This window comes from Natator depressus, chromosome 12, assembly GCF_965152275.1.
Source record: "Natator depressus isolate rNatDep1 chromosome 12, rNatDep2.hap1, whole genome shotgun sequence".
NCBI classification, from domain to species: domain Eukaryota; kingdom Metazoa; phylum Chordata; order Testudines; family Cheloniidae; genus Natator; species Natator depressus.
The window spans coordinates 3046436-3060881 of NC_134245.1; the positions used below are offsets into that span (position 1 = coordinate 3046436).

At 48.2% G+C, this 14446-nt stretch overlaps 1 protein-coding gene across 1 annotated transcript in view; it reads left to right on the forward strand.

Moving 5' to 3' along the window:
• Positions 1-14446, forward strand: part of HYDIN (HYDIN axonemal central pair apparatus protein) — a 443011-nt gene that overhangs the window by 94408 nt on the left and 334157 nt on the right. The window contains exon 6 of the mRNA XM_074968344.1: positions 6390-6589. Coding sequence (XP_074824445.1) covers positions 6390-6589 — 200 coding nt within the window. The remainder of the gene's footprint in view (positions 1-6389; positions 6590-14446) is intronic.

Below are 14446 nucleotides of genomic sequence, written 5' to 3' on the forward strand. Positions count from 1 at the left end.
GTCAATATGGCGGGGTGTGACGGCCTGGGTAGGAGGGCCTGGGCCCGCCCGACTCCACTGGGCCCCGACCCAGAGCCCTACCAGTGACGGAGTGGTCCGTCACTGGGTGAACGGGGAATCCACCAAAACACGCTGACCTCACTCGGGTGGGAGATACCACTCTATCTGCCACCCCGACCGGGAAAACCGAGAAGTCTGCTGCTTGCCAGGAGCTAAGATTCGTGATGTGACGGAGAGACTGCCGAGACTCATCAAGCCCTCGGATCGCTACCCCTTCCTGCTTCTCCACGTGGGCACCAATGATACTGCCAAGAATGACCTTGAGCGGATCACTGCAGGCTACATGGCTCTGGGAAGAAGGATAAAGGAGTTTGAGGCGCAAGTGGTGTTCTCGTCCATCCTCCCTGTGGAAGGAAAAGGCCTGGGTTGAGACTGTCGAATTGTGGAAGTCAACGAATGGCTACGCAGGTGGTGTCGGAGAGAAGGCTTTGGATTCTTTGACCATAGGACGGTGTTCCAAGAAGGAGGAGTATTAGGCAGAGACGGGCTCCACTTAACGAAGAGAGGGAAGAGCATCTTCGCAAGCAGGTTGGCTAAGCTAGTGAGGAGGGCTTAAACTAGGTTCACCGGGGGAAGGAGACCAAAGCCCTGAGGTAAGTGGGGAAGTGGGATACTGGGAGGAAGCACGAGCAGGAGCGCATGAGAGGGGAGGGCTCCTGCCTCATACTGAGAAAGAGGGGCGATCAGCGGGTTATCTCAAGTCCCTATACACAAATGCAAGAAGCCTGGGAAACAAGCAGGGAGAGTATAAGTAGGGGCATTGCCAGCAGATCGAGGGACGTGATCGTTCCCCTCTATTCGACACTGGTGAGGCCTCATCTGGAGTACTGTGTCCAGTTTTGGGCCCCACACTACAAGAAGGATGTGGAAAATTGGAGAGAGTCCAGCGAAGGGCAACAAAAATGATTAGGGGTCTGGAACACATGACTTATGAGGAGAGGCTGAGGGAACTGGGATTGTTTAGTCTGCAGAAGAGGAGAATGAGGGGGGATTTGATAGCTGCTTTTAACTACCTGAAAGGTGGATCCAAAGAGGATGGATCTAGACTATTCTCAGTGATAGCAGAAGACAGAACAAGGAGTAATGGTCTCAAGTTGCAGTGGGGGAGATTTAGGTTGGATATTAGGAAAAACTTTTTCAGTAGGAGGGTGGTGAAACACTGGAATGCGTTACCTGGGGAGGTGGTGGAATCCCCTTCCCTAGAAGTTTTTAAGGTCAGTCTTGACAAAGCCCTGGCTGGGATGATTTAATGGGGGATTGGTCCTGCTCTGGGCAGGGGGCTGGACTAGATGACCTTCAGAGGTCCCTTCCAACTCTGATATTCTGTGATTCTATGATCTGGAAGTCCTGGCAAAGTCAAGGAATTATGATGTGATTGGAATAACAGAGACTTGGTGGGATAACTCACATGACTGGAGTACTGTCATGGATGGATATAAGCTGTTCAGGAAGGACAGGCAGGGCAGAAAAGGTGGGGGAGTTGCACTGTATATAAGAGAGCAGTATGACTGCTCAGAGCTTAAGTATAAAACTGCAGAAAAACCTGAGAGTCTCTGGATTAAGTTTAGAAGTGTGAGCAACAAGGGTGATGTCTTGGTGGGAGTCTACTGCAGACCACCGGACCAGGGGAATGAGGTGGATGAGGCTTTCTTCCGGCAACTCTCAGAAGTTACTAGATCGCAGGCCCTGGTTCTCATGGGAGACTTCAATCACCCTGATATCTTCTGGGAGAGCAATTCAGCGGTGCACAGACAATCCAGGAAGTTTTTGGAAAATGTAGGGGACAATTTCCTGGTGCAAGTGCTGGAGGAACCAACTAGGGACAGAGCTCTTCTTGACCTGCTGCTCACAAACTGGGAAGAATTAGAGTTCAGGATCTTGACACAAGGAAGAAAGGAGAGCAGCAGCATATGGACCCTGGACTTCAGAAAGGCAGACTTTGACTCCCTCAGGGAACTGATGGGCAAGATCCCCTGGGAGAATGGATGGATGCACTGCAGGGTGGGTAGAGAGTTGGCTGGATTGTCGGGCTCAACGGGTGGTGATCAATGGCTTCATGTCTAGTTGGCAGCCGGTGTCTAGCGGAGTGCCCCAGGGGTCGGTCCTGGGGCCGGTTTTGTTCAATATCTTCATTGGTGATCTGGAGGATGGTGTGGATTGCACCCTCGGCGGGTTTGCGGATGACACTAGACTGGGAGGAGTGGTGGATGTGCTTGGGGGTGGGGATGGGATGCAGAGGGACCGGGACGGATTGGAGGATTGGGCCGGGAGAGGTCTGATGGGGTTCAGCAGGGACGGGTGCAGAGTCCCGCACTTGGGACGGAGGAGTCCAATGCACCGCTGCAGACTGGGGACCGAATGGCTGGGCAGCGGTCCTGCAGGGAAGGACCTAGGGGTGACAGTGGACGAGAGGTTGGATATGGGTCGGCAGTGTGCCCTTGTTGCCGGGAGGGCCGATGGCATTTTGGGGTGTATGGGTGGGGGCATTGCCGGCAGATTGAGGGACGTGGTCGTTCCCCTCTGGTCGACATTGGTGAGGCCTCATCTAGAGTGCTGTGTCCGGTTTTGGGCCCCACACTGCAGGAGGGATGTGGATGGATTGGAGAGAGTCCAGCGAGGAGCAACAAGGTTGATTGGGGGTCTGGAACACATGACTTGCGGGGAGAGGCTGAGGGAACTGGGATTGTTTAGGCTACGGAAGAGAAGGATGCAGGGGGGGGATTTGATAGCTGCTTTTAACTGCCTGAAGGGTGGATCCAAGGGGGATGGATCTAGACTGTTCTCGGTGGTGGCGGATGGCAGGACGGGGAGTGATGGTCTTAGGTTGCAGTGGGGGAGATTTGGGTTGGATGTTGGGAAAAACTTTTTCACTAGGCGGGTGGTGAGGCACTGGAGTGCGTTGCCTGGGGAGGTGGTGGAGTCCCCTTCCTTGGAGGTTTTTGGGGTCGGGCTTGACGGGGCCCTGGCTGGGATGATTTGGTTGGGATTGGTCCTGCTCTGGGCAGGGGGTTGGACTGGATGGCCTCCAGAGGTCCCTTCCGACTCTGTTATTCTACGATTCTATGAATAACATGAGGGGGAAAGGAGTCCAGGAGAGCTGGCTGTATTTTAAAGAATCCTTATTGAGGTTACAGGGACAAACCATCCCGATGTGTAGAAAGAACAGTAAATATGGCAGGCGACCAGCTTGGCTTAACAGTGAAATCCTTGCTGATCTTAAATACAAAAAAGAAGCTTACAAGAAGAAGTGGAAGATTGGACAAATGACCAGGGAGGAGTATAAAAATATTGCTCGGACATGCAGGAGTGAAATCAGGAAGGCCAAATCACACCTGGAGTTGCAGCTAGCAAGAGATGTTAAGAGTAACAAGAAGGGTTTTTTCAGGTATGTTAGCAACAAGAAGAAAGCCAAGGAAAGTGTGGGCCCCTTACTGAATGAGGGAGGCAACCTAGTGACAGAGGATGTGGAAAAAGCTAATGCACTCAATGCTTTTTTTGCCTCTGTCTTCACAAACAAGGTCAGCTCCCAGACTACTGCACTGGGCAACACAGCATGGGGAGGTGGTGACCAGCCCGCTCTGGAGAAAGAAGTGGTTCGGGACTATTTAGAAAAGCTGGACGTGCACAAGTCCATGGGGCTGGATGCTCTGCTTCTGAGAGTGCTAAAGGAGTTGGCGGATGTGATTGCAGAGCCATTGGCCATTATCTTTGAAAACTCATGGTAATCAGGGGAAGTCCTGGACAACTGGAAAAAGGCTAATGTAGTGCCCATCTTTACAGAAGGGAAGAAGGAGGATCCTGGGAACTACAGGTCAGTCAGCCTCACCTCAGTCCCTGGAAAAATCATGGAGCAGGTCCTCAAGGGATCAATTGTGAAGCACTTAGAGGAGAGGAAAGTGATCAGGAACAGTCAGCATGGATTCACCAAGGGCAAGTCATGCCTGACTAATCTAATTGCCTTCTATGACGAGATAACTGGTTCTGTGGTTGAGGGAAAAGCAGTGGACGTGTTATTCCTTGACTTTAGCAAAGCTTTTGACACGGTCTCCTACAGTATTCTTGCCAGTAAGTTAAAGAAGTATGGGCTGGATGAATGGACTATAAGGTGGATAGAAAGCTGGCTAGATTGTCGGGCTCAACGGGTAGTGATCAATGGCTCCATGTCTAGTTGGCAGCCGGTATCAAGTGGAGTGCCCCAAGGGTCGGTCCTGGGGCTGGTTTTGTTCAATATCTTCATAAATGATCTGGAGGAGGGTGTGGATTGCACCCTCAGGAAATTTGCAGACGACACTAAACTGGGAGGAGAGGTAGATACGCTGGAGGGTAGGGATAGGATACAGAGGGACCTAGACAAATTAGAAGATTGGGCCAAAAGAAATCTGATGAGGTTCAACAAGGACAAGTGCAGAGTCCTGCACTTAGGACGGAAGAATCCCATGCACTGCTACAGACTAGGGACCGAATGGCTACGCAGCAGTTCTGCAGAAAAGGACCTGGGGGTTACAGTGGACGAGAAGCTGGATCTGAGTCAACAGTGTGCCCTTGTTGCCAAGAAGGCCAATGGCATTTTGGGGTGTATAAGTAGGGGCATTGCCAGCAGATTGAGGGACGTGATCATTCCCCTCTATTCGACACTGGTGAGGCCTCATCTGGAGTACTGTGTCCAGTTTTGGGCCCCACACTACAAGAAGGATGTAGAAAAATTGGAAAGAGTCCAGCGGAGGGCAACAAAAATGATGAGGGGACTGGAACACATGAGTTATGAGGAGAGGCTGAGGAAACTGGGGATGTTTAGTCTGCAAAAGAGAAGAATGAGGGGGGATTTGATAGCTGCTTTCAACTACCTGAAAGGGGGTTCCAAAGAGGATGGCTCTAGACTGTTCTCAGTGGTAGCAGATGACAGAACAAGGAGTAATGGTCTCAAGTTGCAGTGGGGGAGATTTAGGTTGGATATTAGGAAAAACTTTTTCAGTAGGAGGGTGGTGAAACACTGGAATGCGTTACCTAGGGAGGTGGTGGAATCTCTTTCCTTAGAAGTTTTTAAGGTCAGTCTTGACAAAGCCCTGGCTGGGATGATTTAATTGGGGATCGGTCCTGCTTTGAGCAGGAGGTTCGACTAGATGACCTCCTGAGGTCCCTTCCAACCCTGATATTCTCTGATTCTATGATTCTATGACTCGCTCACCCTCCCTGGGTCACTTCCTACCGTAGTTCCAGAAGCTGCTGTCTGTAGGGCATCAGGGTCTCCAAGCTCCTCAATGTGGATGGTTCTCTGGTGCTCCTCAGGCTCCAGGCCTCCAATCCGGCTCGTAGGGTCTCTGGCTCTTGCAGGCAGGGGCTGTGGTGGCTCTTCAGCTGGTGCTTCGGCCAAAGGTCCTTCCCCTCCGGCAGTCAGCCCAGAATGAGCTGGGCTGCTCCCTTTTATACTGAGGCAGCAGTTGGAGCATGCCCAGCATGGCCTAAAGGGTGGGATTTCTACCACTCACAGTGTGGGGTTAACCCTTCCCTCTCCAGTGCGGGGTATGCACACCCCATCACAAGACCCATCTGTCGGGTCTAGGATCTCAGATACGCAGTGTATCCCCAAAACACATGAAGTTACATCAGCCACTGAGTCTTGGCACAGACCACCAGCCCTGATGAAAGATATCCTACAGTGGGACTGTTGGCAAAGGGAGGGAGGGAGGGCCCCCGTGGAGCTGGGGAAGGATAAAGAAACACAGGATGTTGGGAAGAACAAGAGTTATTGTGTCCAGTTTGGGGGAATCAGAGTGGGAGATCCCAGCTGAGGCAGGGGATGAGGAAGAAAAAGGATAGGATGGTTAGGGGGTTTTGAGCTCAAAGAAAGATCTGGTATCCTTGTGAAGTGTCAAGGAGAAGGATCGGAGTGAAATTAACTTGTCTCACCATATTAACTGTATCAAAAAGGCAATTAGGATTAGGTGAAGAACATGCTTGCAGTTGCTTGCTTTCAATATATGTACTTTCACTATGTTACCACTGCAGAAAAATTGGTACTGTTTTTGAATGTCTCTATGAAGATGATTGATCATAAATCATAGTAGTAGGGAATAGTGTTATTTTGCTCACACCTGAAACACTGGGAGCAATTCTTGTCTCCAGTTTGGGAAGAATACATTGTAGAAAAATTGTTAAACCATGATACAAAGAGTGAAGGCCATGGCACCCGAAATGCCTTAATGTTCCCTTCTTGTAAGTATGGATTCTGTTGTCCATGAAGCCAGTTGGATTCCTTCTGTTGCTTGCTCTGTTGTGGGAATGATGCCCGAGTTTACCAGACTGACGTGGTTTGTGTTATTTCCCCGTAGGATTACATCCACCAGGTAACCTGCATCACGGAAAGAGAAAAGTTTATTGTGCCTATCCGAGCGATAGGGGCTCGGGCAATACTGGACTTCCCTGACCAACTGAACTTCTCCACCTGCCCCGTCAAGTACAGCACTCAGAAAACTCTGCTGGTTCGCAACATTGGCAATAGAGAGGCCCGCTACAGAATCAGCCTTCAGAGGTAAAGGGGGCTCTGGTTGGTCTTCATGTGCTTCACCTCGCTTGCTGAAGGCTGTGTTAATGCAGGGTAGCAAAGAGGAACCGAGCAATCAGATAACGTGCACATTGCAGCTTAGAGCACACCAGCTGTTTATTGTTACTTGCTGTGTGATGGAGAAGGTGTCTGTCTGAGACTCCAACCCTTGTCATGGTGGGTTGCAGAGTTTTAGGGCATGCTGTTGTGTGTGCTCCATGGAAAAAGCATGCACCAAGCCTGTCAGATGAAAAAGGAAAAAATCTTGTTGCAGCCCTGTAGTTAAAGATACAGATAGGAGAATGGTAGCTAAGTCCTTCTCCCGCTATGGAGTCTATGGGTAGGAGCTGTTGTCAGTTGCTGAATGTGGGTGTGTTCTCTCCGTGTGCTGTACCGGCTCCGGCCAGGTAACCAGTACAGCAGACTCTGATCAAACTGCCCAGGAAGACCACAGACTTGGTTCAGTAGCGAAAACACTTGGCCAGGTTTATTGTCAATGAAGCACGGTCCTAGTGCCCAGGCTCAATGGTTATAGGTACACTAACACATGTATACTCATTACAATAGACCAGTTCAGTGAACTGCGGGATTTTTCATTCCCAGCATGGCCAGACAAAGACACCCCCCTGTGACCCCTATTTCATACACTGATACAAACAAGTTACGTATTGCCCCTCTGATGTGGTTGGTTACCACCCTTTAGTTGTACCTGTTCGTTGGATCAAAACATCTCTATCCATCACACTGTCATCCTGACCTTATTTTTAAGAGGGGTCAGTGTGCCCTTGCGTCATCTTCATGGAGTGACAGGGAGTGTGTGTACACCATAACCTTGTACTGGGATGTTCTGGTACTAAGTGCTTGTGTTTTCGCAACGCCTTGCCAAGTTCATGTATCGGATAGTGAACCTGCAAGCATCTGCTTTGTAAAAGGGTTTTGCTCATAGCTTGAGTCTTGGTAGCTTTGCTTTATCTCAGCGGGGCCTGTCTTTAGTTCAGGCCTTAGGCCTTACACCATGCCACTTATGCCAGGCCTGTCTCAGGCTCTCTCTTTCTACTAGAGAAGCTTGTCAATCAGAGTCCATTTCTAGTCAATCAGACTCCATCCTCCAGCTGCAATAGCTATTGTATGGTAAAGAAATACCAACTGAGTACTAAAACTTCTTTAAAGGTGCTTATCAGCTCCACCCTCCCCCCCATAGGTACAACATAGATTATATGCATGTTAAACTTCACTAACTATGTATGTCAGTCAGTTCCTAGGTCAGCAATCAACCAGTTCAATCCTGATTTGCAACATGAAATTGAATGCATTGGAAAACTTTTTTTTAATAATCTTGAACTGCAAGAAAAATCTGGCTGACTGCTATGAAAGTGCATGTTGACTGTGTAAAGATGAATAGCTGATAAGATTTCTCTTGTAGTCAAATAGTTATGGGGAATCTGTCATCTTTTGCATTTTATTACGAATTTTCCAAAACCAGACTGGATTTTCAAGCAGAAAATTTACATCTTTGACTACAAACAGTATTTTGTGCTAATTAAAAAGAGAGGCCACTCTGCTGTTCAGGTTCCTTTTAAATACTTATCTGCTCTTTCAGCATTGCAGCTGCAGCAGGGTTTTGTTTTTTTAAGTGCCAAAAAATATTCAGTGAAATGTCAAAAAGAGCTCTGCAGTGAAAATACTAAGAGAGATTGACCTCCAAGCAACCCAGTTGGAGGGTCAGGCCAATACACCACTGCACAGGATAATAAACCATTCGCTGGCAATTATGTACGAATAAATGTGTCTAGGCAGACTTTCCCCGGAGACAGGCTCTTTTTCTGTTAACAGTATGGGGGTTGATTTCACTGCTGCTCAGGCTGCAGTAGAGACTGTGATGGTGTTACTAACAGTGCAGGTGATGGGGATAAAGTTCAATTTGACACTGGCTCTTTTGCATATCAGCAGTAGTAACTTGAGGATGGTGATTGACTGTTATCTTTGAGCATTCAGACTTGTGCCAGGAGCTTCACAAATAAATGAGAGATGTGTTCCCTGTCCTGGAGAGCAGACAATGAAAATATAACATGGTATGCAATAGTGAGACCAGCAGTGTGGTGAATAGGGGACGGTAGCCAAGTACACACCTGAATTCTGCTAAGTATGTGAGCACGTGCTTAAGTCCATCTCTGTTCAATAAAGTGACTAAGCACATGCCTAAAGTTAAGCATGTGCTTAGTCTTTGCTGAATAAGAATGGACTGTTGAATTGGGGCCATAATATACATTTCTTGGATGTGTCTTGAAGTGCCCTGAATGTTTGTCCATTAGAGTTCAGTGAATAATTATTTTTTTTGTTTTGATGGCCAAATTGGGGGCAAAAAGTTCAGTTAACTTCTAATCGAAACAGAATTTTTTCATTTTTTCTTGCTGAAACCAAAATGCTGGGAAAAATATGTTTGGGTGGAAAGAAAATATTTTGAGTGGTGATTGGGAAATACCATTTTGGAAGTTTTTGTTTTCAGAGTTTTTTTTACTGAAACTATTTGCCAAATCTGACCTGAATTTGTGCAGTTTCAGTGGCCCAGAACAGCATTTCCCAGCAAATTTACTAATCACTTCCCCCAAAATCACCCAACTCTAGTATACGTGTGTGTGTATTTTTACATATACATATATTTTAAAAGTTGAGGAGTTCAATTTGGTGGAATGGAACTGGAGTGATTTGTAAGGGCATATGAATGTATAAACATAGGGCGGTGTCCTGGTCTCTTCCCCCTCTCTTTTTGTCATTGATAAAAGCAGAATAACGAGTTTCTCTTCTGCGATATTCAGCAAGATAAATATCAAGGGCCAGGAACTTTGAAATGAAAATGGTGCCTCAGAGCAAATCTCAGCGCACAGCTTCCCGCTTTCATCTCAGCCTTCTTTGCTGTTGGTGCTAAAACCACTGTGCTGTGCTGCCTTGTAGGGAAGGGATGTTGAGTTTCAAAGATGAGCACTTGCCTTTGGGAGCTTCACCACAAGGCTCCTAAAAGTTTTAGCAAACTCTCGTGCAGAAAGAGTTATTGATGCTTTACTGTATTCTGATTCATTGTTATGATGAGTATGCCCATGACCCCAGCTCCCTACCCCCACCGAGCACAGGCAGGCCCCTCCCCGAGCCTCTGCCCATACCCTTACCATACCCCCACCTGTGCCTCATGGCCATGAATAAATTTAGACTGGAAATTAGGTTTCTAACCATCAGAGTAGTGAGGTTCTGGAATAGCCTCCCAACAGGAGTAGTGGGGGCAAACAACTAACCTAGTTTGAAAATGGAGCTTGATAAGTTTATGAAGGGGATGATCTGACGGGGTTGCCTGCTGTAGCAGGGGACCGGACTTGATGACCCAGGAGGTCCCTTTCAGTCCTAAATCCCTATGTTTGTCACAGCTGCAGTGTCAGAAATCCCCTCTCATCACTCAGTGCACTTCCAACACTTCCTCCTCCTTCTCCCTGATGTTCTGGAGAGCAGGAGGGCATGGTGCTGCCCTGGCTCCTCTCCTCTTTGTTGATAATGTAGTGCCAACATTGTGTGGGAGCTTAGCTGGAGAAGGTGGCAAAGTATGGTTCTGTGGGTCTCAGAGCATCTTTTCCCCTACGTCTGAGGCCAGTGCACAGGTCAGGTTGAGAGCTGCAAATCACCAGGCTCATTCTAGGAGAGAACCATGCCAGAAAAGAAGAAATTCAAGGCGACTGATCCCCTTTCCAAACAGAAAGACACATTGAGTCAAATTCTTCCATCATGCAACTCCATTGATGTCACTTGAGTTACATGAAGGTTGAGATTGTCCCATCAATGGTCAAGCCAAGGGAGAAGATGTCTACCGAATCAGACCAAGACCACAGGCAACCAGGAAACAGAGTAAGTGGAAGGTTGATCAGCTGCAGTAACAAACAGTGATTCTGAAGAAATGATAAAGATGATCAGCTCATCTTCTCTCTTCAGAAGCTTCCTCTTAGCTGTCTCTCTGCAGAGCTTCTTGTCTCTATCAGGGAATGATGCAGAGGACAGTTAGGACCATCACAGTATTCAAGGATCCTTCTGGGATATAGTTCAGTCCCTTTGATGCTGAAGAAGAGCTCCCAAAAATGGAGGCTGGAGGCAGAGAAGAGATGGAGATGTGGAAAGGGAGAAGCTGAAGATTCTTCGCAGGATTCTTCTGTGATATGATGGAGTGTTGGCTGCTCTGCTTATCCCATCAAAGAGACCTGTCTAACTGGGACAATCTTATTTCTTGTCTTGGTAACAGTACTATTATTAAAATTAATGTATGTGCTCAGATTAAATTATGGTTTGGGATTCGCTCCTTTTAGGTCCTAATGGAGGCCTGGAGGACATTCAGTCACTAGTAGGTTAATGCAACTCTGCTAGTGATTTCTCAGGGTCAGCAGGTGATTTTTTAATGAAATCAAAAGAACGGGAAAACCAGTTTTCAGCCTAACCTAAACTATTGTATTGTGAAGAACAGGTTTGGACACTGATAATGAGAAAGCAAAGACATTTTAGGAGGGAATAGAGAAAAAGGCAAATAAAAAGGTTATTGATGAAAGGTATAATATGGCTTGATAAGAAAGATATTGTTGCACCTGTGTGTGGTCCGTGCATCTCGCAACTGGACAGATATTGAGGGTTTGGTTTAAAACCTAAATAAATTAATTGAATGTTGCCAACACCACTTCCTCTTGTTAGTTACAATCCTAAATTTATAGCAGTGGTATTTGGGTTTGGCATCTTGATCAGATAGATACATTTGGCCAGCTCTTCAAAGAAGGGAAACTGATGACTGGAGGAATCAAGCTAAATATAAACGTCATAATACCCTTTTATGTCATAACTTAGAAATTCAGTATTGGTCCCTTTCCAGTGTGGAAATAGGGGCCAGATCCTTGGTGTCTAGCTCTGTTGAAATCAATAGAGTGAGGCTGATTGGTACACGCTGAAGCTCTGACTGTGATTATTGTTGACTGTAGAGAGCCTTCTAAACTTAGGCAGGTAAAATGGAGACAGTAGATCAAAACCAGAATTTGAAAAACAAATCAAATAGCTAAGTATATAAAGACACATAATACATCAAAAGTAGGAAAGTCATGTAAAGGAGAAAAAATAAGATAGTTGAAGATTTTTCAATATCCAGGGTCACTGGTGATCAGTTTAAAAGGATAGATTATCCAGAACCAGTATGGTTTTTAAGACCAATGCACAATTAATGAACTAAAGGCTAAAGTTTAATCTGACATCTTCATCTCAGCTGACCATTTGGCCGTTGAAATACATTCCCAGCCGGGGTGTGTAGCCTACCGTCTGTTTTATTATTTATGAACTACAGAAACCAACCTGATGAATTGCTTTAAATCAAGAAAAATTTAGGTTTAACAATGGGACTCCCGTTCCCCAGACCTGGAGACCTGGGATGCCTGTCAAAGATAATGCACTCAGGCTTCAGAGAAAAAAGAAGGCAATGTGGTCTAGTGGATAGAGTATTAGACTGGGACTCAGGTGACCTAAGTTCCTAAGTTCTACTCCTGGCTCAGTTACTGACCTTCTGTGTGACCTTAGGCAAGTAGTTTCACTTCTCTGTATATCTATCTTCTCTGTTTTGATTGTAACTCTTCAGATGAGGGGTGGCTTTTTACTAAGTATGCGTACAGTGCCTAGCACACCGTTTCTCAAATGTGGCCACTGGAGGGTTTCTCTGCGGCCACGACAGCTTCCCAGGCGGTGATGCGGGGGCGGGGGCAGCAAAGCGTCGGCCCATTCCCCTCCCTCTTGCTCCTGGATGCGCCACTCTGCACCTCTCCGGAAACAGGTGGGGCACAATGCTGAAGGAATCATAGAATATCAGGGTTGGAAGGGACCTCAGGAGGTCATCTAGTCCAACCCCCTGCTCAAAGCAGGACCAATCCCCAATTAAATCATCGCAGCCAGGGCTTTGTCAAGCCTGACCTTAAAAACTTCTAAGGAAGGAGATTCTACCACCTCCCTAGGTAACGCATTCCAGTGTTTCACCACCCTCCTAGTGAAAAAGTTTTTCCTAATATCCAACCTAAATCTCCCCCACTGCAACTTGAGACCATTACTCCTTGTCCTGTCCTCTTCTACCACTGAGAATAGTCTAGAACCATCCTCTTTGGAACCACCTCTCAGGTAGTTGAAAGCAGCTATCAAATCCCCGCTCATTCTTCTCTTCTGCAGACTAAACAATCCCAGTTCCCTCAGCCTCTCCTCATAAGTCATGTGTTCCAGACCCCTAATCATTTTTGTTGCCCTTCGCTGGACTCTCTCCAATTTTTCCACATCCTTCTTGTAGTGTGGGGCCCAAAACTGGACACAGTACTCCAGATGAGGCCTCACCAATGTTGAATAGAGGGGAACGATCACGTCCCTCGATCTGCTGGCTATGTCCCTACTTATACATCCCAAAATGCCATTGGCCTTCTTGGCAACAAGGGCACACTGTTGACTCATATCCAGCTTCTCGTCCACTGTCACCCCTAGGTCCTTTTCCGCAGAACTGCTGCCTAGCCATTCGGTCCCTAGTCTGTAGTGGTGCATTGGATTCTTCCGTCCTAAGTGCAGGACTCTGCACTTGTCCTTGTTGAACCTCATCAGATTTCTTTTGGCCCAATCCTCCAATTTGTCTAGGTCCCTCTGTATCCTATCCCTACCCTCCAGTGTATCTACCTCTCCTCCCAGTTTAGTATCATCTGCAAACTTGCTGAGGGTGCAATCCACACCATCCTCCAGATCATTTATGAAGATATTGAACAAAACCGGCCCCAGGACCAACCCTCGGGGCACCCCACTTGATACTGGCTGCCAACTAGACATGGAGCCATTGATCACTACCCGTTGAGCCCGACAATCTAGCCAACTTTCTACCCACCTTATAGTGCATTCATCCAGCCCATACTTCTTTAACTTGCTGACAAGAATACTGTGGGAGACCGTGTCAAAAGCTTTGCTAAAGTCAAGAAACAATACATCCACTGCTTTCCCTTCATCCACAGAACCAGTAATCTCATCATGAGTTCAACGTGAGTTCTCTACCTGGGGGGATGGGGGAGACTTAGTGGGGCTCAGACTTCAGCCCTGGAGTGGTTGGGCAGTGGGGACCTAGGGAGCCTGGCTGCAGACTAGGGCTTCAGAATCCAACCCCTGGCTGCATAGCAGTGGGCTCCAATCTCTGGCTCTGGCTGGGTGGCGCCAACTCCTAATCCCGCTGGCGGCCGCTGGCCCAGGCACTGACCCCCATCCATTCACTCACCCCCATCCATGTGCTCCAACCCCCTGCGATAGTCGCTGACCCCAGGTGCCGGCCCCAGGCCCCGACCCTGGGTGCAGATCCCCGGCGCTGGCCTTGGGCTCCGTTGGGTGCTGGCTCTGTATGCCAACATCTAGTCCTGGCCATGCGGCAGCAGGCACAGACCCCAAGAGCCAGCTCCAAACCCTGGCGGCAGCCAACCCCCAGCTGTGCACTCCAACCCCCAGCCCTGGCTGCTGACCCTGGGCACTGCTCCTGGATGTTGACCCTGGGTTCCGGCAGGTGCTGGCCATAGGTGCCAATCCCCAGCCCTCGATGCCAGCTCCAGTGCAGATGCCCAGCCCTGGGCACACAGCAGTGGACACCAACCCCAGGTTCTGGCAGATGCTGGCCCTGGACACTGACCTCCAGTCCCAGTTGCGCAGCAGCAGTCTCTGCTGAGTGCTAGCCCAGGACACTTACTCCTAACCCTGGCTGTGCAGCAGCGGGCACAGACCCCAAGTGCCAACCCTAGGTGCAGACCCCTGGCCCCAGGCACACAGCAGCAAGGACCAGCT